Consider the following 26,261-nt stretch of genomic DNA (forward strand, 5'->3'; position numbering starts at 1 on the left):
AAGAAATAGTTACATTCCATGTGCAAAATGTTTGTAATCTTGAATTACATACGAATCTGCTTTGTTATGTGTTACAAAATCAAATAATATCTGAAATGTCTTAGGTGTTATACCACAATAAGTATGTAATACATAAGTGTATATTGAGTAATAAATAAATATATCCCTATCGATATATTGAAGGAACCAACAGTGAAAAATCATTAAATTTAAAACAAGACTAGCCCGCGAGAAGTGTCGTGCGTAATTTTCACACTTGTTATATGTTTCGGAGCGTTGCTCGTATGCTATGAATACAGTTGATAAAAGATTTATCTTAATAGGTTAATAAATAGCAAGTTTAACTGCAACGTTAAAGTAGCAATTTTTAATATCCAAGAATTGACAAAAACAAAGTTAACTTTTACGTTTGTATTAAATTATATCATTAATAGAATTCTGTGATTTGATTAAACTATTTGTACTGTATCTGCATACATGCGGATATCTATGATCTTTAATAGTTCATTAATCTATGATCTTTTCTATTTTAGAATCTATGGTTCATTTATTTTCTTCTATAGGCTTTCATTCTGTGGTTTTCGTTTTCGTCACTTTATTTTCTTACCAGTCTTTCTTAATTTTAATTAAGAATAATGGCAGTCGTAAGTATTTTAATAACTAAAAATATTGTAATATTTAAAATGTGTAAAATGTTATGTATAAAATTAGTAAACAATTTTGTAAAACTGATTGACGATTGTTAAAATTTTTCAACATCTTGTTTCCATGTTGCTTTAACCTCAAAAACTCTATTCATTTTTATTTAATGGTAGGATTTTATTTTATTTCTATTTAAACTTTAAAGTTTCGGTGTGGACAATTAAAATGTCTGGCTGAAACACAACTTACTTTGTTGTGGATTCCAGACAAATGCTGGTGCCAAGGGACCGAAGAAACAGCAAATCCGAGGAAAAGGCACAAAGAAATCAAAAAAGAAGGAATCCAAACGTTTTGTAATAGATTGCACTCATCCAGGTGAAGACAATATAATGGATGTTGCTAATTTTGTAAGTAGACTAAGAATATACAATAGTCTGTGTTAACTCTTAGATGTTCATAACAGCTTTTACTTTTACAGGAAAAGTACTTGTTAGATCGTATTAAAGTTAATGGAAAGACAGGTAATTTAGGCAACAACGTCAGTCTTGTAAGAGAGAAGAATACAAAGATCGTTGTCACTTCAGACATACCATTCTCTAAACGCTATTTGAAATACTTGACAAAGAAATACCTTAAGAAGAATAGTCTTCGTGATTGGGTACGAGTTGTTGCTAGTGGAAAAGAAAACTATGAACTTCGTTACTTCCAGATTAACAACCAAGAAGATGATGATGATGAGGATAACGAATAAGCTCATTAGATTGGTAATAACAAAATAAAAAAGAAAACTACTTTTTGTCTATTTTTTTTTTTACCATATATTCCTTAAAAGAGAAAGTTGGAGTTTAATTGATTGGCAATTGAGTTTTAGATGTTTTAAAGTTTTTGTTTGGGTTAAAATGCATTTTAATATGGCTAATTGGCAAAATTTTAAACCTAAATATTTATTAAAATGTGGAACCTACCAATGATAAAATTTTGCTTATCCTTATTAATTTGACTATTAAAAAGGTAGGTTCATCTGTTGTATTTAAAATTTGAATTCCACTACTGTTTAATTAATGTAGTAAATTAGCATTATACTCCTTGAATAATTAAAAATGCAAAATTTGGTTAAGAAACCGTCCTAATTGACACAAAATTTTCAGTTGTTTTTGAAATTAAATTGGCAATGGTAATGTAAAGATAATATAAAAAAGAATTAGAATATGCATAAATAATTAAAAAATATATAGTGTGTAGAATTCTGTGCCAAGAATGGCAGTAAGGGGTCTATTTGGAGGACAGTTTGTGTGTGATTACCTAGATTTAAAATATAAAGCAGTAAAACGTGCTTTGTTTTGAATACGAAAATAAGTTGATTGGAATATGAAAATTAATAGGAGTACCACATGAAAGGCCCTGTTTACACATTCAGTTTTTGTATTTAAACTACATTCTGTTTGATTTATTATCAAAAACACTACTTCCGTCCACTCTTATTTCTAAAATAATTCACACAGGACAAATAAATCCATATCTTAAAGTTATAGTTCAAAAAAGAAAAAAGCAATGCTTGTTTTAAGCTGCTAATTTTTTGTGATATAGTAAACTGTTATTTATTTTAATGTAATTCATTAAAAGAATATGTTTTTGATGCTATTATTTAAGAATATATAAGTTACCATGACATTTCGGCACTCTAATCAAACGTATACGATCTTTTTTTAATTTCCGATTTGTACAGGAGTACTTTTGAAGATTAAACAATTTTGTCTCATCAAAAATTCAATAGTTTTTAATGTTAGTTCTTAAACGATAATATATATTTATATATAACGATTTAATGAGTTACAATTTTGTTTATTTAACGAACAATACATTCGTAATATGCGTATAAAAAAAGAACTATTAGATAAGAAATAGTGCGGTGATAACTAATAAGTAAAAATAAGTTTTAAATACTAATTCATTTTTTTTCTTCAATTCCAGATGATCAAGTGTCGGTAACGTTTCGTATTAATGTGGTAGTAATAGTCGAAATTACATTATTCGCGATTTTAAAACCGCACGAAAGTAGTATACAGTTTTTTAATTTTCGGTTCGGTTACGGGAGTGTTCGGAAAACAATTGTGAGATACTCTGGACTTTTAAACATTTGCAGTCTCAACAAAACATGGAAAGAACCCACCACTATCATATGTAAGTTGCATTAGCATTTTAATTCTAAATACTTTTTGTTCTGCTGTTATAAGTTGATGCCAATAGCAACACGAAACACGAAGTTTTCTTGCTTCATATGTAAACGAATGTACACACCTAACAAGCGGTATATTAGGGAAAGTATTAAGGTCTTCTAATAATTTATACATAAAAAGCATGAGAACGATAATGTATTTTATTAGTAGAAAATGGAAGCATTCTTCTTGTTTTTGACATGAAAAACTTTCGTTAAGAGACATTTCTACAGTTTAGGCCAACATATTTAATGTTTCATTTTTTACTTGTTTATCTAGTACGTATTTTAGTGAATTAACACATGAAAGAAATAAGTAACTAAGTATTAGGAATTAACTTTAAATTCGTCTATAAGAACTCCTGGTCCACCCAAATCAGTAAGTTGTACACTGAAACCTTCCGTTTCTAATTTTTCCATTAAAGCTTTAATTTTATCATCGGGATGGTAATGATTCACTAAAGCAATAGCGAATCCTCCGCCTCCAGCACCAGTAAGTTTCCCATGTAGTCCATTCTCTTTTAAAATTGAACAAATTCTATCCAATTTCGGGTGTGAAACTCCTATAGCAGCAAGAAGGTTCTGGTTCATGTCTGTTAATTTCTGAAAAAAAAAAAAATAAATAAAACAATAGTACAATCATTATCACTTATCAGACATATTCATATTTCACGCCCCAGCTATGGCCGCCGCTGCCGCCGCAGCATCAGCAGCAGCAGCAGCAGCAGCCATTTTCCCTCCCACGACGACATCTTGTTTTTCAAGATCAACGAGCGCTCGCGTTCTCTCATTTGTCGAACNCTTTTCAAAATCTATGTTGTGTCCTTTGGATTATATTAAAGCATAGAGTTGTTTGAACACAAGAAGAGATACGTTCCTTTTGGAATGTCATTAGATGATTATTTTTATTATCAACTATTTTAGTGTCATCTCCAATTGTATTCAACTGTTAGTCCAAGATTTAGAGAATGCTTGTGAACCAGCTTTAACAAACTCCTATAGCAGCAAGAAGGTTCTGGTTCATGTCTGTTAATTTCTGAAAAAAAAAAAAATAAAGCTAGAGGTATAGATATTTTACAGACAAAACTTGTAGGATCAGTAATAGTCTTAATCATACATACTCCAGGAGTAGGCAGGTAGTAGATAAGATGAGTGAAATGTGGTAAAGCCGATCGGTTTAACTTATTTAAAAGATATTAGGGAAGGTAAATGGTAAAAAAAAGCGTTTTTGTCTTGTAGACAAAAAGGATATAACCCAAATAGCTGATAGTAAAACCTGAAACTAAAATTATTGAAAATGTCTCTAAAATTAATGTGCAAGTACCATCGATAACGGTACCCGTTTAAATTTGAATCGGTTCAGCTAGCTTGAAAATAATTACTTAAGAGCTTAGACCTGACATTTTACATAAAGACAGTTAATTGGGTAAGGGTGAACTTTCCTTGAAGCTAAGTCTCATAATTTTTGTTATATTTTGTCCAAATGTATGGTAATATAAAAATCTAATTTGCAAGTAAAAAATTGAATCTGAGAATGAAATATATTTCTTTTACTCACAAATCATACAATTTCTCCTTTTTTTAAGGGGACAACTAAGTGTCACTAGCAATAATTTATATATAAAAAAAAATTGAGATCTATAGCTACGATGGCATACACATAAAAGCTGTAATTTCTAAAATTTGTGACGAACCTCTAGACGCTTAAAAAGCGAGACCATTTCTGAATCGCAATTTTCATGTTCCACAACGGTTTTAAGTTGACTAAGGCGAATGATTGTTTCTAAGGCACTTTCAGCTACAGCATTCATTGCATCTAAAATCGAATCAAAAACAGTTGGAAATTCTTTTTTCGTTTCCTGTGCTACGGCTATCATGCTTTTCGTGTTTCTTGTTACCATACTGTTAATCAGTAGCATACGAAACTTTGTAGGTAATTCAATTACTCTTGGTTGTGATCCTTTCCGAAATTCAACCATTGATCCAAAAGTACAAATTGTATTATCAATGCCTGCAAAAAACAAAATTCATTTATTTAAACATGAAGAGGTGTAACAGAAACACTTCAAAATGTACATAAAATTTACTCAGATTCAATTAAAAAATTACCTGATGCAGGACCATGAATAATTTTTTCAGCATTATAAGCCCATTTAGATATCAGTTGAAGATCATCAGTGTCAAATTTAATTGAATTTGTAACTTCAGAATTTCTATGTTTAGTTTGCCCATTTTTAATCTGATTTTTTCCAAAATTTGCTTTAAATCTTATATACTGAATGAAGGCCGCAGAAAGAGTAACTAAGTAGGAAGCTGAACTGCCAGTTCCAGCATTTATAGTGAGATCTGTCTCCAAATTAATATTTATTGGTCGAAGTTTGATATCAACTGATCCCAAAGTACCAGCAAATAGATAAAATAAAGATACAAGAGCAATATTTTGATAGGGATTGAGTGGCTTGGAATATCTGGTAACAAAATCTTCTGTGATTTGTAAAATTTCTTCATGATTAATTAATTGTGGATTTTCCAAGCTATAATTCGGATTATTTTTTATTATAGACCGACATTTTGCTAAAAGATCTTGTTGAATAATCTGAAATAAAAACTTAAAATATAGGTCTTGAATTTTTTATAATGGAGCAAATCTCGCAAATTTAAATACATTCTTTTAGTTGCTACATTCCAATTAGTGTACTTATCATAATCGTTTTAATCACCAATAATCATTTAAAAATTACCTTTACGTCATATGATTGAATCAAATTAAGATCTTTTAGCTGAATAGTCAGCATGTTAAGTTCAATATCACTTTTTAGTTCAGAAAGAGAAAGTTTTGTGCGTAATCCAAGACTTGCAGCAATGGCAAGTTTTCCAAACACAACAGAATGCTCTCCATGTAGAATAACTTTACCAGGTGCTGATACTTTTATAAGCAATTCTAAAATTATTTAAAGATTAACAAAGTATTTATATATTACTTAAACTTCAGCATAAATTAAAGTGAAATTATTTTACCAGAGTGTAGTTTTTCAGATGATTGCTGGAAATTGTTTTCTACCATTTTACTTCTTCTTTTCTTCTTCCCACTGTTCTGGTGTGTATGTTTTTTGAGAGAATGCGTGAATGGATTTTAATTCTTCTTGTAACACAGAATTTACTAGCCTGTTGTAATTATGAACTTCATTAATAGATATATATCACGGAAAATTTTACACAAACTTTAATAAAAAAAATTGAAAACAAATTACCTGTGTCTTTGGAGCAAAGGTTTACCTTCAAACTTGTCTGACACTATTGTACATGAGAATTTTCCGCCACATCCATCAGACTCATCAATTACCTCCTAAGTATTTATAGAAACGTGTGTATTATTATTATTATTTAAAAAAAGAACTCGCTATTTAAATAACAAAAGTGTTTTACAGTTTTAGAACCATAACAATAATACATAAAATAAAATTTATGCAACTATTACATTACAACTAATTGAATTGTAAAACAGTTTCGCACAAATAGTAATTTGAAAAAAAATATTCATCCATGCTTATCAGTTATCAGTTCAAGTTGTTGAGACTTATTGCGAAAAAAGTAGATAAACAACTAAAAATTAACACTACCAGTACAAGTAAATGATTTCATTGAAGAAAAAAAAAGTTATACATACCACATATGTTGCCTGCAGCTCTTTGATTAACTTATCTTTAATATATTTTTCTGTATAAGACATACTAACGGTATTTTAAAAATTGTTGTAAATTAATTAGTTCTTAACCTCAAATGAACGAACTTGATTTATTCACAATTTATCGGTTTTTACTGGGAGCCGGCTTAAAAATTACACCACAATTTACTTCAGCAAATAAACATGACACTAAACAAATTAGATCGACCATTTATTTTAAATTGAGGTAAAATGATAACAATGTTACATGAGGAAACGTACTAAATGCACACCGGGCAGAAATTTTACCACTTAATTTACATTTATTACACGCCTTCCGAAATAAAAAAAAAATTGTTGGTTTTATGATCAAAACTGTTAAATTCGAGGAAATGTTTCTTGTTTTATACAAATATTCTAATTTTTGAGATTAAAACATAACATTAAAGTTCAGATATGGTATATTTAGATTATTTATCTCTATGATTCATCTATGGGTAAAATCTATGGACTTAAATCATGTTATGGTCATGTTAAAATAGGCAACCCAATTTACATTAAAACAAGGTAGAAAAGCTAAAACTAAGAAAATGAGAAATTTATCCTATGAATATTTTTAGATAAACGGCGCAGACAGGAGTCATTAAAATATTTACGATTCAAAAGTAGTGTATTTAAAAATACATAACAAATACTGCATTGTTCTTTGATTAAAATGCAAACCTTCAATCATATCATTTATTATAAAAATTATTCAATTATTTTTATATAAACCAACGTGTCATTAATTTCAAAATAAATACATTCACTTCTAAAGTTTTACCTAGGTTTCTCCTATTGTTATTTATTGTTAGAGAAATTTCACCTTCAATATGCAAAAATGTTATAAACATTAACATTAAAGACAATTCATAATTTATCAATCATATTTAACAAAGCTGTTCCTACGTTATTAGTCCCACTACAAAAGGACCACTTCAAAAAACAAAAAAGAAAATTCGAAAATATATTTTCTCCAAAGGTAAATTATTCCTGTTTAATATGTTTCGGAGTTTTCAAATTTTTTGTACAATTTTCGTATAAATTATTTAAATCGAACGCAGCTTTGATATTTTCAGGGGAAAGTATAAATTTGACAACTTTCCCTTTTGAATCAACAACAGGTCGTCTTATAGTCTCTTTTCCTTCTACAAAAAGAATTACCGTTGGTAATTGCTGGCTCAAACTGCTGTCGTTTATTTTATATTTTGCGGCCGCTTCTGGATAACGACCAACGTCGACTTTTCCGAAACCCAGATTTTCTAAGCAATATTCATTGCTCAGTTTCGCAAATGTCGGTGCAAAACTGACGCAATTTGGGTTCCACATGGTGTAGAACGTGACCAGCCATACTTTCTTTTTATCGCGATTTAATTCGTCTTCTAATCCTTTTGCGTCACGAAAGTATATCACTTTGTCTGGACCAGAATATGTAGGTTCAGGAAGACATAGTGCTGATACTGAAATTAAATAAAATTGCCTAGTAGTATATAGTTATCAAAATATTGAAGCATATAAAATTTATCAAAAGAGTTCCTAATGTCTAAAATGAATTATATTTCGTTAATAACAACTTGTTGCAAACTTATTTTCTACACAGCACTATAACCAACACTAAAAAAGTTCATTATTTATTAATCGGTATTGTTGGGACAGTAAATAATTAGCCTTACATATAAATAATATGCCATAAATTGTTCCATAAATGTAATCTGCATAGAACCAAAGAACCAAATTGGCTACTTTTGTGTAAATAAAACTGGATGAAATGTAATTGATCATAGTTACATTTCCACTTTTTCTTGTCCTTATCATTACCACAATCAATAGAAAGAACAATAATTCTGTTTCACGCTAAAAATAGCTATTCATAGTAAAGCAATTAATTTTCTTTTGTTTTTAATCTTACCCCATCAAGCTCACAATCATTAGTTGAGAAAATATAATTGCACACTCCAGGTAATTTCTTTAAAATTATGTAAGAAATGCTGAGAATTATGTTTACAATATAATATGGCTTTAACAGCTGCTTTAAATCGTTCTTTAGGTACATTTTGCTGAAAAGGTTTAAGATAGGTATTCTGATTGAATTAGATAAATTAGTTTATAACATGTTCAAACCGCAGTATATCTTCATCATATAACTTGATATAATCAATAAAAAACAATTTTTAGTACAAGTGTCACATTTAAATAATCTACCGCAATAGTTTGAATGTACCATCTTGCGTTATTGCCAATACTTATGATTCTTATAGCGTTTTCTAATCTAGAGTACCTAATTATAATTTTATTTTAAATTTAATTAACCTGTTAGGATATATTAATTAAATAATGCTTAAGTTATTTAATCAATTAATAAATTTTACATTATTTTTCATTCTAAAATTTAATTGCTACCACATTACGACTGCACCTTGTATAATATACATATACATATCGGTGAGCAAATTACAATATACAATATACAATACATCTTCGGTGCAGTTAAACTAAAAAGTAGTTTAGTTCAAGTGTCAGTTGCAGACAGTTTTATGTTTATGTCAGTTTTGGAGTAGAGGTTATAGTGGTTAATTAGTGTCAAACAAAAGTTACAAATAATTGTTAAAGTGCTAATTAAGAGAGTGAAACTATGGATTCAATAGAAGACGATGAAATTTTTGATGATAATACTCAAGAATTAATTATAAGCTTTCCACTTGAAGTGCAAAAAGCTATTGAGCAGGTACATAACCTATAACAATAATATTTTATGTATTTAATATATCTTTTCTGGAAGGTTTTACCCAGCACTGATCCATTGGATCAGCCTGACTTCAATACTATCGATTATATAAATTCTCTCTTTCCTACTGAACAATCTTTATCAAATATTGATGAAGTTGTTGCAAAAATGCAAACGAAAATTGAAACTATTGATGATGAGATTAGTACTGTTGTAAGGGACCAAACGACTGCTAGTCAGGACGGTCGTCAGGCATTAGATGAAGCACAGAAAGTGATAAAACAACTCTTTATTCAAATAAAGGATATTAAAGAACGTGCAGAAAAATCAGAAGAGATGGTAGGTGAAATAACAAGAGATATAAAACAATTAGATTGTGCTAAACGCAATTTGACTCTTGCCATTACCACATTAAATCATTTGCATATGCTTGTTGGAGGTGTTGACACATTAAAAACATTAACACAAAAACGTCTGTATGGGGAAATTGCATTGCCATTACAGGCAATTAGTGAAGTTATGACTCATTTTGAAAATTACTCTGACATTCCACAAATTAAAAAATTAAGTGATGAAGTTAAAGCAATTCATGTAGAGTTAGCTGAACAAATAACACACGACTTCAAGGAGGCATTCTCAGGCACAAATACAAAGAGTTTTATTCCTAATAAGCAATTAGCAGCAGCTTGTTTGGTGGTATCCATTTTAGACCCCAAGGTTAAGAAAGATCTACTAAAATGGTTTGTCAATTTGCAACTTCAGGAATATAGGCATTTATTCCAAGAAACTGAAGACACTGCATGGTTAGATAAGATTGATAAAAGATATGCATGGTTGAAGAAACACCTTTTGGAATTTGAAGACAAATTAGGTACAATGTTTCCACAGAATTGGGAAGTATCAGAGAGAATTGCTGTTCAATTTTGTCATGATACCCGTGAAGAACTTGGAAAAATATTAGCTAAGCGTAAACATGAAGTTGATGTAAAATTGTTACTATATGCCATTCAAAAGACAAGTAATTTTGAAAATCTTCTTTCAAGGAGATTCACAGGAATTACAATTCCCGAAAATGACCTTAATAAAAATAATCCCCATCAGAATCTATCAGACTTTCCATTTGCTGGTTTGATAGGTACATGTTTTATTCCTTATCTATATATTTATGTTGAAAGTGTTGATCGTAACTTATCTGATTTATTGGAACGCTTTGTACAAGATGAAAAGCAGCTAGTCATTACAGAAAGTAATGAAAATCAGGCAAGCGTTCTTCCAAGTTGTGCTGATTTATTTCTGTTTTATAAGAAGAGTATGATTCAGTGTAATCAGCTTAGTAAAGGTCAAGCTATGTTGGACTTGACAAAGACATTTCAAAAATTTTTGAGAGAATATGCCACCAAAGTTTTGCAAAACAATCTTCCAAAAGTCGAAACACAATCTCTAGGAAGTAGTGTGCAATCTTTAACACGAGATTTGCAGAAAATGTCTACTTCAGGATTGATACAAAATTTTTCGTCGCTTTTAAAAGAAGGCGAAGTTATTAGGTTTAGTAATGACGAGGTGAAAAAGATCTGTTGTATTCTAACCACAGCGGAGTATTGCTTGGAAACTACACAACAATTGGAGGAGAAATTAAAGGAAAAGACTGAGCCAGGTTTAGCAGAGCAAATCAATTTAAATCAAGAACAGGATGCATTTCATAAGTAAGTTTTGTAAGGATAGAAAACTTGAAGATATACATGATTAAAAGTCAAATATGTAGAGTGCTTTTCAAAATCTATGTTGTGTCCTTTGGATTATATTAAAGCATAGAGTTGTTTGAACACAAGAAGAGATACGTTCCTTTTGGAATGTCATTAGATGATTATTTTTATTATCAACTATTTTAGTGTCATCTCCAATTGTATTCAACTGTTAGTCCAAGATTTAGAGAATGCTTGTGAACCAGCTTTAACGGCAATGAGTAAGGTAATTACTGTTAGATGTAAAATAATTAAATGGTTACTAAAGATATATACATATTTTCTAATTTAATATTAGATTCCATGGCAGAACATTGACAGTGTGGGAGATCAAAGTCCTTTCATAACAGATATGACGAGTCACTTTAGAATGACTGTTCCTACTATTCGTGATAGTCTCACTCATTCGCGCAAGTATTTCACGCAGTTTTGCATAAAGTTTGCAAGTTCTTTTATCCCCAAGTTCATCAATTGTATTTACAAGTGCAAGCCTATCAACACAGAGGGCGCTGAACAGCTCCTTTTGGATACACACATGCTTAAGACAGTTCTTTTGAATCTTCCCTTAATTTCCTCTCAAATTAACCGTCAAGCCCCCGCAGCTTATACCAAAGTCGTAACAAAAGGAATAACAAAAGCTGAAATGATCTTAAAAGTTGTAATGACGCCAACAGAACCAGCCAAATCTTTTATAGAACAATATATGAAATTGTTGCCGGAGTGTCAATTGTCTGAATTTACTAAAATTTTGGAAATGAAGAGCATCAAAAAACAAGAACAAGCAACCTTATTGGAGATGTTTAAAATGGCTAAACCTTCTTCTGAAAGAAAGCACCCAGATGAACACTTCTGTGATGAAGAATCTGGGAGAATACGAAAACTCGAAAGGCTTATAAAAAAGGGCCTGCCAAAGTAATTATATAGTCAGTTAGTTTATTGTAAATCTCATAAAGTATTTTTATTAGTTATTTATATGTCTGTGATTACACTAAATATTTTTATCGATTTTTCGTTTGAAAATACATATGCATTGAAATTAAATTATATAAGTACATGATATTTTCAAAAATAAATTAAAAATACGCTTATATTCCCTGTATGGTGATCCTTTGTCTTTTTATTTTTCCCAAAAAAAAAACAATCATAAATATAAATAAAAACTAATGTTTTTACTGAAATTATGAAATTTATTTACAAAAATTGACTTTAATATTGATATTATACAGAAATACCGCTCAAGGCGTAAATTTTAAATAGGAGGCCACATTAAACTAACTTCTCCATAAGCTGATTGCGGTAGCCATCTTAAATATTCTGTGAGTAAAACTGAAAATGAATTTTAATATCAAAATAGGTACATATATTTTCTTACTAAAAATCCATTAGTCATAAGACGAAATATATATTAGATGTACTTACACTTAGGATTTTCTTTCCATAATTCTTCCAATTTTGCCCTAGAACGAGTGTGTTTAAAAGCTAACATTTTTAAAATACCATCTGTTCTAGGTTGTAATTTTGCCCAAGTCTTCACCATCATACTCGGTGAACTTAAAAGAACGCTTTTATATTTTTCTAATTTGTTGAACACTTTTCCTTCCAAAAGGAATTTGGAAAACCATTTATATGCATCTAGAGTTTCAGGATATTCAACTTTTACATTTGAAATTGGCCAGTTTTGTGAACCAAAAGTACCGGTTACATAGCAAAAGATTTTGTCTGAATTCACATCGTAACTAAAAGAAATTCAGTTATTTTAAGAAAATGCGTATTACTGTCCAAAAGTTAAATACGATTTATGCTTTTCGAAAAATTTGTTCGAAACTTACAATGGTTCCGGTTCCGTTAATGGTCGATCAAGATTGCAGAGATTAGAAACATAGATAGGTAACCATTCGGGTTCGATGGCAGTCACGCCCCTCATGTACATCTTATTCGTTTCGTATATTTCTTGGAAAATTACGTATTCGGGCAAATTTTTTCTTAAAACCGAACCTTGATGTAGATATACAGGCTCTTCCATATTATTTGCGTGGTATGCATATTTATATTTCCTCCTTTCTTCACCGTCCTGTTAGAAATTTTTTTTGTTTTTCAATTTTAATAAGATGTATTTAAGGATACCTTTAGTTCATCCGGTGTTATTTTTTTGGCCACTTGATCTCCCATTCCAGAGAGCATAATTTGTCTCAGAAGTTTTGCTTGTAAGTCTGTGGGAGGATTAAGCTTGGGATCAACGACTATGTCAATTTCTGGCATATTTGTCTTAATTTCATTCGTTAGTTGAATTCTCAGTTTCCTTATTTCTACAACAGCCTTGTATCGCAGACCATTTTCAATGCAAAATTTCTCTAGTTTTCCCTCTGAATTAGCATATTCCGCAGCACCCACAGCTTTTAGCAGAACCATCGCGTCTCCCAAAAGTAGAAAATTCCCAGTTCCAGCCCATTGACGACGCAATGAAATCCATTTTTGTCTCACATTTTTAACTTCTTCTGAATCAGTTTGTCCAATAGGATTTTCTAAAAGAACTTCTTGAACAGAGAGAGCAGCTACTAGGCAAATAGTATAGGGAAGTAGCTCATATTGATGACTTAGAGCAAGCATCTTTCCGTAACGGGGAAGTACTGGAAATTTCGAAATGGCACGACCTTTGTCGAAAAAAAGATTAATAGTATCTAGGCATTATTATTATTATGTTATCTTTATTTTCTTACCTAAAGGTGTTACTCTGTTGTCTTTAATAGCTCCCAAAGTGGTCAGTCGATTTTCTGACATTTTTAACTGTAACATATCGGGCGCCGTGGGAAAGGGAAAGTTTGCAACTTTATCGATATTCATGCATTTCATCTGTAAATAAAGATCATCGACCGGTTTTTGTTGAATCTCAGGGGTGTCATAATCTTGAAAAATGTCATTAAAGACTGCACTGGAGTACAATCGATAGCAATGTCCAGGTCCCATTCTGCCTGCTCTTCCAGTTCGTTGACTTGCAGACGCTTTACTTGTCCACGTCACTATGTAACTTGTAACTCCTAAAAACGTTACAGTGCTTCTTATTTTGTTAAGCATATAAGTTGTTTTAGCATTTATATTGAATAATGCAGTGTAAACAAATTTTCAGTAATTTTTATTTTAAATTATATCATTTACAGGTAAAAACATAATTATAGTACTCCCATTCAGATTTTTATATTTAACGCTGAATGATGGGAATAATAAACTTAATGTGGTCACATTATCAGAAATATGTAAGCAATTACCTGTAATTTTATCGTACAATTTCATTTTTGTTTTTCCAGTATCAACGACATACTTGATATTTGGTATAGTTAAACTTGTTTCTGCCACGTTTGTGCTAACTATGCACAATCTAGAGCCAGGGGGAGGTGGCTGAAATACCTTTGCTTGCTTATGCGAAGGTAACATGGAATATAAGGGTAAAACCCACAATGGTTGTGAGTTATTAGATACAACTGTCATTTCAGTTTCAAATTCTTCATCTGAATTTAATTCCTCATTTTCAGAGTCTTCGTTATCTCCTGGTAAACTATAATCATCTAAATTAATTTCTGGAATTATTTTCGTTTTCTTTTTCCGTAAGCGTTTTTGTAAATTAATGTTTTCTTCGTCCCTGTTATCATCGTTGATTTCTTTCTCGTTTTGAGTTTCAAATTTGTATTTATTTCTGAAGGGAAAGGCATTCCTTAATTTTTTTACTAACATATTTACTTCTTGCTGTCCAGTCACAAATACTAAGATCCCTCCTTCAGAATTTTCTTTATGAATTTTTGAAGTCTTAATAAAAGCCTCTTGTAGGTAATTTTCATTCGTGCGTTTGTTAAAATGAACGGTAACCGGAAATTGCCGGGCATCAATGTTAATCAGAGGTGGGGTGACTTTGAAAAGACGCACGTTCTCTGTAAAATCCTGCACTCGCAACGTAGCGGACATGATAATTAATTTTAGAGGAATTCCTTTTTTGTTTCGTAGAGGTACTATTCGAGATAATAAACCTATCAATATATCAGTGTAAACAGATCTTTCATGCGCCTCATCCAGTATAACAACTGAATATTTAGTCAGTAAAAAATCTGTTTGGACCTCTTTTAAAAGTACACCATCGGTCATAAATTTAATTTTCGTTTGGTCAGTAACGGTACCTTCAAAACGAATTAAATAAGAGATTTCCTTGGAGGTCATACTCATTTCTTGGGCTACACGTTTAGACATTGATATTGCAGCTACTCGTCTCGGTTCTGTTACCGCAATCATTTTTTCCAATGCATAACCAGCCTCATATAGAAATTGCGGAACTTGAGTGGTTTTACCACTTCCTAAAAAAGAAATTGAAAATGTAAGCTTAAATTTAAATGAAACATTGCCCTAACAGTATTCTTTTTTCATATGCCAATTATTGTAAAATAAAACAGAAAGGTTGTGAATTTTAATGTTAACATNAGCTGATTGCGGTAGCCATCTTAAATATTCTGTGAGTAAAACTGAAAATGAATTTTAATATCAAAATAGGTACATATATTTTCTTACTAAAAATCCATTAGTCATAAGACGAAATATATATTAGATGTACTTACACTTAGGATTTTCTTTCCATAATTCTTCCAATTTTGCCCTAGAACGAGTGTGTTTAAAAGCTAACATTTTTAAAATACCATCTGTTCTAGGTTGTAATTTTGCCCAAGTCTTCACCATCATACTCGGTGAACTTAAAAGAACGCTTTTATATTTTTCTAATTTGTTGAACACTTTTCCTTCCAAAAGGAATTTGGAAAACCATTTATATGCATCTAGAGTTTCAGGATATTCAACTTTTACATTTGAAATTGGCCAGTTTTGTGAACCAAAAGTACCGGTTACATAGCAAAAGATTTTGTCTGAATTCACATCGTAACTAAAAGAAATTCAGTTATTTTAAGAAAATGCGTATTACTGTCCAAAAGTTAAATACGATTTATGCTTTTCGAAAAATTTGTTCGAAACTTACAATGGTTCCGGTTCCGTTAATGGTCGATCAAGATTGCAGAGATTAGAAACATAGATAGGTAACCATTCGGGTTCGATGGCAGTCACGCCCCTCATGTACATCTTATTCGTTTCGTATATTTCTTGGAAAATTACGTATTCGGGCAAATTTTTTCTTAAAACCGAACCTTGATGTAGATATACAGGCTCTTCCATATTATTTGCGTGGTATGCATATTTATATTTCCTCCTTTCTTCACCGTCCTGTTAGAAATTTTTTTTGTTTTTCAATTTTAATAAGATGTATTTAAGGATACCTTTAGTTCATCCGGTGTTATTTTTTTGGCCACTTGATCTCCCATTCCAGAGAGCATAATTTGTCTCAGAAGTTTTGCTTGTAAGTCTGTGGGAGGATTAAGCTTGGGATCAACGACTATGTCAATTTCTGGCATATTTGTCTTAATTTCATTCGTTAGTTGAATTCTCAGTTTCCTTATTTCTACAACAGCCTTGTATCGCAGACCATTTTCAATGCAAAATTTCTCTAGTTTTCCCTCTGAATTAGCATATTCCGCAGCACCCACAGCTTTTAGCAGAACCATCGCGTCTCCCAAAAGTAGAAAATTCCCAGTTCCAGCCCATTGACGACGCAATGAAATCCATTTTTGTCTCACATTTTTAACTTCTTCTGAATCAGTTTGTCCAATAGGATTTTCTAAAAGAACTTCTTGAACAGAGAGAGCAGCTACTAGGCAAATAGTATAGGGAAGTAGCTCATATTGATGACTTAGAGCAAGCATCTTTCCGTAACGGGGAAGTACTGGAAATTTCGAAATGGCACGACCTTTGTCGAAAAAAAGATTAATAGTATCTAGGCATTATTATTATTATGTTATCTTTATTTTCTTACCTAAAGGTGTTACTCTGTTGTCTTTAATAGCTCCCAAAGTGGTCAGTCGATTTTCTGACATTTTTAACTGTAACATATCGGGCGCCGTGGGAAAGGGAAAGTTTGCAACTTTATCGATATTCATGCATTTCATCTGTAAATAAAGATCATCGACCGGTTTTTGTTGAATCTCAGGGGTGTCATAATCTTGAAAAATGTCATTAAAGACTGCACTGGAGTACAATCGATAGCAATGTCCAGGTCCCATTCTGCCTGCTCTTCCAGTTCGTTGACTTGCAGACGCTTTACTTGTCCACGTCACTATGTAACTTGTAACTCCTAAAAACGTTACAGTGCTTCTTATTTTGTTAAGCATATAAGTTGTTTTAGCATTTATATTGAATAATGCAGTGTAAACAAATTTTCAGTAATTTTTATTTTAAATTATATCATTTACAGGTAAAAACATAATTATAGTACTCCCATTCAGATTTTTATATTTAACGCTGAATGATGGGAATAATAAACTTAATGTGGTCACATTATCAGAAATATGTAAGCAATTACCTGTAATTTTATCGTACAATTTCATTTTTGTTTTTCCAGTATCAACGACATACTTGATATTTGGTATAGTTAAACTTGTTTCTGCCACGTTTGTGCTAACTATGCACAATCTAGAGCCAGGGGGAGGTGGCTGAAATACCTTTGCTTGCTTATGCGAAGGTAACATGGAATATAAGGGTAAAACCCACAATGGTTGTGAGTTATTAGATACAACTGTCATTTCAGTTTCAAATTCTTCATCTGAATTTAATTCCTCATTTTCAGAGTCTTCGTTATCTCCTGGTAAACTATAATCATCTAAATTAATTTCTGGAATTATTTTCGTTTTCTTTTTCCGTAAGCGTTTTTGTAAATTAATGTTTTCTTCGTCCCTGTTATCATCGTTGATTTCTTTCTCGTTTTGAGTTTCAAATTTGTATTTATTTCTGAAGGGAAAGGCATTCCTTAATTTTTTTACTAACATATTTACTTCTTGCTGTCCAGTCACAAATACTAAGATCCCTCCTTCAGAATTTTCTTTATGAATTTTTGAAGTCTTAATAAAAGCCTCTTGTAGGTAATTTTCATTCGTGCGTTTGTTAAAATGAACGGTAACCGGAAATTGCCGGGCATCAATGTTAATCAGAGGTGGGGTGACTTTGAAAAGACGCACGTTCTCTGTAAAATCCTGCACTCGCAACGTAGCGGACATGATAATTAATTTTAGAGGAATTCCTTTTTTGTTTCGTAGAGGTACTATTCGAGATAATAAACCTATCAATATATCAGTGTAAACAGATCTTTCATGCGCCTCATCCAGTATAACAACTGAATATTTAGTCAGTAAAAAATCTGTTTGGACCTCTTTTAAAAGTACACCATCGGTCATAAATTTAATTTTCGTTTGGTCAGTAACGGTACCTTCAAAACGAATTAAATAAGAGATTTCCTTGGAGGTCATACTCATTTCTTGGGCTACACGTTTAGACATTGATATTGCAGCTACTCGTCTCGGTTCTGTTACCGCAATCATTTTTTCCAATGCATAACCAGCCTCATATAGAAATTGCGGAACTTGAGTGGTTTTACCACTTCCTAAAAAAGAAATTGAAAATGTAAGCTTAAATTTAAATGAAACATTGCCCTAACAGTATTCTTTTTTCATATGCCAATTATTGTAAAATAAAACAGAAAGGTTGTGAATTTTAATGTTAACATACACTTCGGGAATAAATTTATTAACTAATTATCACATATTAGATAAAAAGTGTACCTGTTTCACCAGCTAAAATAATAATTGAATTTTCATTTATAATTTCCATAATTTGTTGTTCTTCTGCTAAAATTGGCAATTTCAGCCTGGCTTTTTGAATTTTAGAATCTCTTTTAATACCTACAAATATTGCAGGTCTCCTTTCCAAATGATTCAGATTATATCTTTCTTTATTATTATTTTTCTTATCTTCTTTATTTGTATTGCCATCTCCATTACTTCTATTTTGTTTATCAATTTTAGTTTCTTTTCCCTTTTCTTTATTTTCCAGATTACATTCTTCAGTAATTTTAGTTTCTTTTATCTTCCCTTCTTTATTTTTCTGTAGGCTTTGCTGTTGTTGTTTATCTTTATCCAAATTTTTATCTTCATTTTTAGTACTGTCAATATTATTTTCATTTGCATTTAAACTTTCTTTGTCTTTGACTTCATTATTTTCAGTATGTAGATCTGATTCAGAATCCGAAGATGAATCAAAGCCAACAACATTGGGATCATTAACTTTCTTATCTGCTTTTTGCAATAATATTCTTTTTCTTTTAGCTCCTTTTATACTGTTTATAATAACTTTATTCTTGCCTGATGTATCTCCAATATCTTCTAAATTGAAGTCAAAATCTTCAAAATTAACATTTTGCTGTTCAGAGAAATGTCGCTTGAGACCCTTTGTTTGCACTGATGAAATTGAAGTTAATTTTTCTAATTCCTGAGGTGATGCCTGAACTTTAGCTAGTTCCTCTAGCAGTCCTGCCCTCTGAAAACATAAACCTTCTAAAACTCATTAAATTATATGTTAGATTTACAGTACTTTAATCTTTTTATTTTTCCTTTCAATAATCTTTTCAAATCGTTTTCTTTGTTTCTTTGAAAGTATACGAGTTGGTTCCGATTTTGTATGTTTGATTTTTGTTTTTCGTTTTTTCGAAGGTAATGCAAGTACATTAGAATCGTCGTAGGTCCCTTCTACATTTAAATCAAGTTGAATCTAAAAAAATAAGAAATCGAGGCATAAATTGAAAATTGACAATTTTGTTACCTTCCGAGTATCAGAATTATCAACAACAGTTTTCACTGGCTGCCTTGCCTTCCAGTTATATCGTTTCTTAATCATTTTAAAAATTTCAAATCTTTGTAGGTTACATGTTATGCAGGTTATAACCCATTGTTGGGGTTATGTTCTAGTATGTAATCATAGATAATTGAACGTCTTTTATTTTAATTGCATAAGGTGTATTCAATTCAACTTAGATTTAGATCACTCTTCCTACACAAACATTTAGTAGTTTGCTTTTTTGAAATATACTTATTTAGTTAGAGAAAACACATGAATAAATATGAGATAACATTAATAAATAATCATACTAATAAAATACTTAGTAAAAACGAATTTATTTAAATTAGGAATAAGTATTTGTTAAACATATTTTGTACAGTTCTGTAGAATAAATTACGAAATTATATTAATCTGATTCTGCATCACTATTAGCTACTAGTATTTTTCCATAATCAAAGTTTTCTTCACGAAAAGTTGATTCATAACAACGCTCAAAAACTGTTTTTATACGTTTGCTTCTTTGAGATAGTTCAATAATATCATCATCTTCAACATCCATATTCAATTTTCGGTTGTCTATATCATTGTCCTTTTGTATATGACCTCTTCCTAATTGATTGTTAAATAAACTGTTGAGTGCTGGTTTTAATTTTGGTTTGCTTTGCTCATCTAAATTATTTATCTCATCATTCCAGTCTACATTTTCCAGAGCTATTCGGTCTTCAATTGTTAAATTGGCATCTGAATGTTTTTTTGTATTCATTACTTTCTTTTGAATAGAAGAAACAGTTGTGCTAATTGAGGACTGTGTCGAGCCATCAGAACTAACGGTTGCCATTACAATATGTACCTCAAATGTAGGATTTTTTATAATCAAAACAACAGGCCTATAAAAAATACATTTTTAAAAACATGTACAGGATTATTAAGCTTGTACAATTTTCAATTCGGAATTTCTCCAAACATTTAGTAGGCCACTAAACTTCTATACGATTTTATTATTGGAGATACAATTTTTAAACTGCATAAATAATAAAAATAAAATTACTTACTTTCCAGCAGTTTCAAAATTGAGAATTAGCTTCAAGTTGAAATGTTCTGCAAACTGCACAGCAGCTCGAAAGGGTTTCAGAGAACATGTTATATTTGTGGGCTGACCAATTTTAAATGATACAAAATCTATTGCATTTAATACGTACTGTGATCTAATGCACTTTAGTACATTTGTCTCATCTAATACAAAGAACTTAAAGATAATCTGAACCATACTAATGAAAGAAAAATATTACCTACATCATAATTTCTCATTACCACCTTGTGGTGCATGACTTCAAGACCCAAGTCGTCATTGTTTAACTGAAAATTCGATAAAACTTGTGAAAAACAGTGTCCTGTACCAGTAACTTGATTCATCGAATCGTTTGGATAATTCACTTGCCAAAATTCCATGTCTAACAAATGAACTTTGTGCAATACAGTAACATCAAATTTGTATTGTATTTTAAAGATGATTACAATACTTTCATATTGGAGTTCTACATGGCAAAATGCCAACTGAAAATATCAAATTAGATTGAATACCAATATTAGATTACCTACTTACATTTTTGTCTTTGTGCAAAGGCTTAAATATTGCTAGTATTGCTTTCATTTGTATTTTACGTGCCAATTTGGGATTTTCATCTGATTCAGAGTCAATGTCTGCAACTTCGAAACTTGTAAAAAATGTGTTAAAGAATTTGAAAGAACAAAATGCCGTTTTGTTAGCATTTATGGAGCGGAAAAGTAAACTCTCTTTTGTAACTTCTATATATAATTCATCTCCTATTTTAGACAATGTCTGCAGCGATTTAGTTAATACTGCCAAATAAAAATGTAATATATAAATATTATTGTGAATATTACAAATAACCTTACAAACTGTATACCTTTCAAATTGCCAGCTGGAATTGTGCAATTCATAGTATAAAAAATATTAATAAAAACAGTGTGGAAGTTTCATCAGTTAAAATTATAGAAAATATATGCCATTGTACGCTGTTATAAGGAAAAACATACTATCGAATTAAGTCAATTTAAATTGAATTTGTTAAACCGCCATATAATTAGCAATCCATAGATTGAAGAAAAATTCTCTCGTAATTATGTTTGACTGATAGCCAGTGTTGTAGTGGAAACAACTTTTTGTAAGAAATGAGACAAAAAATAAAACCTGTGAAAATACTTGAAGTTAGGAATACGTGTAATTATAATATGTTTTAACTTTTAACTAGTCAGAATGGCGTCGCCTACGGATGCACTTCCCATACGTTTTATGTCAGATACTATTTTCAATTACTATATTGAATGATGAAAGTTCAATTTTGTTGTTACGCCTATGTATTACACATTACTGACGTAATAAATCTCTGCGTTAGGTTCAGCATATATTGATATATCATTTATGATTATATGAGATTGATCAGTTTATTAATTACTACCACTGTACCTTAGATATAATATATAATACACTATAATCACAGTATGTATAAACTATAATCTCTTATCTATGATTACCACTCAGTCCAAATTTTTGACGTACCAGTGAAGGTTATAATACTATAGTAAATTTAAACAGTAGTTTAAAGATTACAAATTTTTATTAATAAATGGTAAGAATTTACTGTTATCATCGGAATTAAAATGGTAAAGATTTATGCAATTTTTGGATTGTGGGTTTTCACGAAAATATAGTTAGTTTTAGTTTTGGGTGATTTGCATATTCCTCATCGCTGTAGTAGTTTACCAGCGAAATTTAAAAAGCTGCTCGTTCCAGGGAGAATTCAACATATTTTATGTACAGGAAATCTATGCACTAAAGAATCATATGATTACTTAAAAACATTGGCAAGTGATGTTCATGTTGTAAGGGGTGACTTTGATGATGTAGGGTTAGTATATTTATATTCATATGGGTATGTAACCGTTTGATATTTTAGAATTTAAATTATCCTGAGCAAAAAGTTGTTACTGTGGGACAGTTTCGAATAGGATTGTCTCATGGTCATCAAGTAGTGCCATGGGGTGACCCAGAATCTTTAGCATTAATACAGAGGCAGCTTGATGTTGATATTCTTATTTCGGGGCATACTCATAGGTTTGAGGCTTATGAACATGAAAATAAATTTTACATTAACCCTGGAAGTGCTACAGGAGCTTACAATGCATTAGACATGTAAGAAATTTATCCTAAAATGCAATATGTAGGATATATCCCGCCCCAGTATGGTTCCTCATTTACTCACCAAAAATAAAAGCCTCAATAATGTTTTAAACAAGATCTGTACACATACAGAATTTATACAAATTCACATCTTTTAGTAATAATGAAATTGTAGACTGACCTATGTTGGGGTGGAACATTTAATATATAATCAATGAAGGTATATTAAATAGTTATTTTTAGTCAAATCACTCCGTCTTTTGTGCTAATGGATATACAAAATACAACTGTGGTGACTTACGTTTATCAGTTAGTTGGGGATGAAGTTAAGGTTGAGAGAATAGAATATAAGAAGAATTAATTATTTTGAAACTTTATTTTGAATCTGGTAATTCCATTATTTATACAATTATTCTATATAAAAAATAATGAGTTTACTGTAAGATGTAGGTAATTCTATGCATTATATCATTTATAATAATGAGATTTTATAAGGTATATATTTTAATTGTATAGTTTTTTTGACTAAGAATAAAGTAAAATTTATATTATTTCGTTGTATATGTATATACAAAAGTTGCGTCAATAACTCATCTACTACCTGAGTTTCAAATTTAATTTATATGAATGTATGCCGTAAAATTGATGAAATTTGGAAACTGGACAATTCTTATGTTACTCGTTCATTCTTATTCTTAAATTTTCGATAAAAATTCTCGACTTCCTCAGGAGAAGAAAGTAAGTATAGAGTAAGTTAAATAAACAAAGTAAGCTCAAAACCAAAATGTTCACTGGTTTTTAAATTAAATTTTAACATTTTTAATGAGAAATTATTAAGTATTAGGTTAACACTCAACGTTGTTACTATAATATATCAGACATTCAAAATTATAAACAATAAAAAATTAAAGTATTTGATGTTTTACAATTGAGAAAATGTTTTTATTCTTCCAATTTTAAATATTTCGCGCCAGTCTAGAATACTGCCAAGAGCGCTCCCTTGCGTCAATTTGGGTAACGTTCAGATAATCTCGTTCCCAGGTGCTCGTATGTGATTATTAAGATACAAATATGTCTCATATTATCTAATTATTGTGATAATTAGTTACAGTGGATACGCTTAAATTTTATCAAAGAATTTTTTTAAAACGGCATTTAAAACCAACGACAATTTAGCAAAAGAAACTAAATATAATTGTGTTACTATCTTCATTAACAAATCTCGTCGATGACGTATTTCCTTTCTCGCTCACCGGTCTGCTGCTGGTTCTACGTTTTATGAGTTTTAGTCGGTTTTAGTAGTGATATGTTATGTGCATTTTTGATAGAAAATTTTAAAAAATACAGGTACACACAAAATTTCTATATAAATAGATTCTGCAATTACGATTGTTGTATGTTTTTTTATTATTGGGTATCGGATTATTTTTTACGATTCCTATTGATTAAGTTTCTAAGTAAATGTATGTAGGTACTTTGCTTCGCCATATTTGATAATCTAAGAAAAGCATGGAGACCTGTTTGTGTCTGTTTAATATAACAAAGCTATCAGCTATCAGTGCAATACAAAAAAATTGGGTAATTTTTTACATTAGTTGACATTGGAATTGAGACATGAAGTTTAGTCAGGTAGANAGAAACTAAATATAATTGTGATACTATCTTCATTAACAAATCTCGTCGATGACGTATTTCCTTTTTCGCTCACCGGTCTGCTGCTGGTTCTACGTTTTATGAGTTTTAGTCGGTTTTAGTAGTGATTTGTTATGTGCATTTTTGATAGAAAAATTTAAAAAATACAGGTACACACAAAATTTCTATATAAATAGATTCTGCAATTACGATTTTATCTGTTGTATGTTTTTTTATTATTGGGTATCGGATTATCTTTTACGATTCCTATTGATTAAGTTTTTAAGTAAATGTGTATGTACTTTGCTTCGCTATATTTGATAATCTAAGAAAAGCATTGAGACCTGTTTTTGTCTGTTTAATATAACAAAGTTATCAGTTATCAGTTCAATACAAAAAAGTTGATTTTATAAAGTTTTTTGGTAATAAAATTAGCGTTTATAAAAAAGAATAAGTGCATAGTTGCTATAAACTAATTAATACACTTGTTTTTAAATAGGCTTTACAATACCAAGGGTCTTAAAAATAGATTATGCTGCAACGTAATAATATTAATACTGCGAAGAGCTTTTGTGAATGTAACGTTCCTTCCACACTAATAAAGAGCCTCGAAATATTTTGGGTAAGATTTTAAAGATTTTAGCGTTTAATAATTTTACTTTATTCAATCTAATTCCAATTTTCAAGAAATTTTATTTATTGTAGACACAACAACTTCTTCACCATTAAATTATTATTGTTGTATTGTTTGTCTACAATTAAAATTTATTGAAATTAGGAGTTTAATTTTTTTATAATATAGACACGTTTTAACAAGAAAAGTATTAGCTTATACAATCCGTAGTTTTACATTCAATTATTTTAGTAGCTTTTTGGTGCATGTTTTTAAAACATTTCATATCTTTTTTATATAGAAGTGTAACTAATCCTTAAATAATAGGTTTTTTGTTTATTTCTGCAGATTATCCAACAAATGAAAGAACAATTAAAGTCTACATGAATGGCGTCTATCCTGAACTACATTCTTGATTTGCTGTTTTCGTCTTCACCTTGCAACGCTATACAGATAATTTTTAATTATGGGTGAAAGCAACTGAAGATTTATTTGAATTCCATTGAAACAACAATTTTTCTGCCATGGAATTCTTCCTGGATTTGGTTTGCTTATCACACCTGCAAACTCTGGAATGTCACAGTCTACATTTAATAATTAAGGTGAGAATATGTAATTAATTTATTTTAAGTCTTCATTTAAAAACTTGTAAGTCATAATTAATGTTTTTAGATTATTACAACTTTCCATTATTAACTTAGGCATGGTACTTATTGTAACTAATTTCATTTGAAAACAATTATTTAAAGAAAAATGCTTATAAAGTTCATTACTGTCAGTATACAATATATTTTTGATGTTAAAAGAGGAAAGGATTCGGCATTACTTTAATATCATATTATGCAGGTTTTTTAATAGGGAGGCTAGATTAATTATATCTAATTACTCTCATAATATTTTATTTTTTAGGATAAAAACTCGGAATGACATGTGTTATAAAACATTGGTTGCTTGTTCACTCTGTAAAGTAGCAGTACCTACAGTCCTGAAGAAAGCGTGAAGGTGCTTATTTGCATTGGGAATTGAGACAATGTGTTATTGT

General features: G+C 30.4%; 7 protein-coding genes and 1 long non-coding RNA gene across 13 annotated transcripts; 4 read left to right on the plus strand and 4 right to left on the minus strand.

Moving 5' to 3' along the window:
• Nucleotides 1–532: 532 nt before the first annotated feature.
• LOC108742936 (60S ribosomal protein L22-like) lies at nucleotides 533–1,435 on the plus strand. Its single transcript, XM_018478300.2, has 3 exons — nucleotides 533–644; nucleotides 909–1,049; nucleotides 1,121–1,435. The coding sequence occupies exons 1-3, from the start codon at nucleotides 636–638 to the stop codon at nucleotides 1,391–1,393; spliced, it is 423 nt and encodes a 140-aa protein (XP_018333802.1). The 5' UTR covers nucleotides 533–635; the 3' UTR covers nucleotides 1,394–1,435.
• A 1,561-nt stretch (nucleotides 1,436–2,996) lies between these two features.
• Nucleotides 2,997–6,998, minus strand: LOC108742934 (bolA-like protein 2). Of its 3 annotated transcripts, XR_001938747.2 has the most exons (6): nucleotides 5,876–6,012; nucleotides 5,599–5,798; nucleotides 4,967–5,453; nucleotides 4,552–4,868; nucleotides 3,979–4,133; nucleotides 3,371–3,460 (listed from the first exon to the last, which is right to left on the minus strand). XR_001938747.2 is itself a non-coding variant. In XM_018478297.2 (5 exons), the coding sequence occupies exons 1-5, from the start codon at nucleotides 5,919–5,921 to the stop codon at nucleotides 3,185–3,187; spliced, it is 1,326 nt and encodes a 441-aa protein (XP_018333799.1). In that variant the 5' UTR covers nucleotides 5,922–6,012; the 3' UTR covers nucleotides 2,997–3,184. The 3 variants fall into 3 exon arrangements, 2 of the variants coding, with proteins under 2 accessions (XP_018333799.1, XP_018333800.1); XM_018478297.2 differs by lacking the exon at nucleotides 3,979–4,133 and having other exon boundaries at nucleotides 2,997–3,460; XM_018478298.2 differs by lacking the exons at nucleotides 3,371–3,460; nucleotides 3,979–4,133; nucleotides 4,552–4,868; nucleotides 4,967–5,453 and adding exons at nucleotides 6,109–6,203; nucleotides 6,525–6,998 and having other exon boundaries at nucleotides 5,706–5,798; nucleotides 5,876–6,022.
• A 516-nt stretch (nucleotides 6,999–7,514) lies between these two features.
• LOC108742935 (thioredoxin-related transmembrane protein 2 homolog) lies at nucleotides 7,515–8,754 on the minus strand. Its single transcript, XM_018478299.2, has 3 exons — nucleotides 8,470–8,754; nucleotides 8,234–8,414; nucleotides 7,515–8,020 (listed from the first exon to the last, which is right to left on the minus strand). Exons 1-3 carry the CDS (start codon nucleotides 8,611–8,613, stop codon nucleotides 7,548–7,550), a joined length of 798 nt encoding a protein of 265 aa, XP_018333801.1. The 5' UTR covers nucleotides 8,614–8,754; the 3' UTR covers nucleotides 7,515–7,547.
• Nucleotides 8,755–8,996: 242 nt separating this feature from the next.
• On the plus strand, nucleotides 8,997–12,066 carry LOC108742933 (vacuolar protein sorting-associated protein 53 homolog). Its single transcript, XM_018478296.2, has 4 exons — nucleotides 8,997–9,285; nucleotides 9,340–10,988; nucleotides 11,175–11,253; nucleotides 11,326–12,066. The coding sequence occupies exons 1-4, from the start codon at nucleotides 9,193–9,195 to the stop codon at nucleotides 11,941–11,943; spliced, it is 2,439 nt and encodes an 812-aa protein (XP_018333798.1). The 5' UTR covers nucleotides 8,997–9,192; the 3' UTR covers nucleotides 11,944–12,066.
• Nucleotides 12,067–12,177: 111 nt separating this feature from the next.
• LOC108742932 (probable ATP-dependent RNA helicase kurz) lies at nucleotides 12,178–19,905 on the minus strand. Its single transcript, XM_025981858.1, has 9 exons — nucleotides 19,755–19,905; nucleotides 19,527–19,703; nucleotides 18,719–19,472; nucleotides 17,467–18,540; nucleotides 16,921–17,238; nucleotides 16,328–16,854; nucleotides 16,033–16,274; nucleotides 15,623–15,939; nucleotides 12,178–12,353 (listed from the first exon to the last, which is right to left on the minus strand). Exons 1-9 carry the CDS (start codon nucleotides 19,827–19,829, stop codon nucleotides 12,277–12,279), a joined length of 3,561 nt encoding a protein of 1,186 aa, XP_025837643.1. The 5' UTR covers nucleotides 19,830–19,905; the 3' UTR covers nucleotides 12,178–12,276.
• A 183-nt stretch (nucleotides 19,906–20,088) lies between these two features.
• On the minus strand, nucleotides 20,089–22,205 carry LOC108742938 (cell cycle checkpoint control protein RAD9A). 4 transcript variants are annotated; one of them, XM_018478302.2, is made up of 5 exons: nucleotides 21,701–22,202; nucleotides 21,376–21,479; nucleotides 21,062–21,326; nucleotides 20,825–21,005; nucleotides 20,089–20,659 (listed from the first exon to the last, which is right to left on the minus strand). In XM_018478302.2, exons 1-5 carry the CDS (start codon nucleotides 21,732–21,734, stop codon nucleotides 20,179–20,181), a joined length of 1,065 nt encoding a protein of 354 aa, XP_018333804.1. In that variant the 5' UTR covers nucleotides 21,735–22,202; the 3' UTR covers nucleotides 20,089–20,178. The 4 variants fall into 4 exon arrangements, with proteins under 4 accessions (XP_018333804.1, XP_018333805.1, XP_018333803.1 ...); XM_018478303.2 differs by having other exon boundaries at nucleotides 21,376–21,473; nucleotides 21,701–22,201; XM_018478301.1 differs by having other exon boundaries at nucleotides 21,376–21,632; nucleotides 21,701–22,200.
• Nucleotides 22,206–22,292: 87 nt separating this feature from the next.
• LOC108742939 (vacuolar protein sorting-associated protein 29) lies at nucleotides 22,293–23,477 on the plus strand. Its single transcript, XM_018478305.2, has 4 exons — nucleotides 22,293–22,457; nucleotides 22,506–22,697; nucleotides 22,751–22,986; nucleotides 23,218–23,477. The coding sequence occupies exons 1-4, from the start codon at nucleotides 22,455–22,457 to the stop codon at nucleotides 23,333–23,335; spliced, it is 549 nt and encodes a 182-aa protein (XP_018333807.1). The 5' UTR covers nucleotides 22,293–22,454; the 3' UTR covers nucleotides 23,336–23,477.
• Nucleotides 23,478–24,627: 1,150 nt separating this feature from the next.
• LOC112906849 lies at nucleotides 24,628–25,703 on the plus strand. Its single transcript, XR_003232633.1, has 3 exons — nucleotides 24,628–24,776; nucleotides 25,106–25,228; nucleotides 25,568–25,703. It is a non-coding gene; the product is annotated as an uncharacterized LOC112906849 (long non-coding RNA).
• Nucleotides 25,704–26,261: the final 558 nt, after the last annotated feature.

This window comes from Agrilus planipennis, unplaced genomic scaffold (assembly GCF_000699045.2).
Source record: "Agrilus planipennis isolate EAB-ADULT unplaced genomic scaffold, Apla_2.0 scaffold120, whole genome shotgun sequence".
In the NCBI taxonomy this organism is placed as follows: Eukaryota; Metazoa; Arthropoda; class Insecta; order Coleoptera; family Buprestidae; genus Agrilus; species Agrilus planipennis.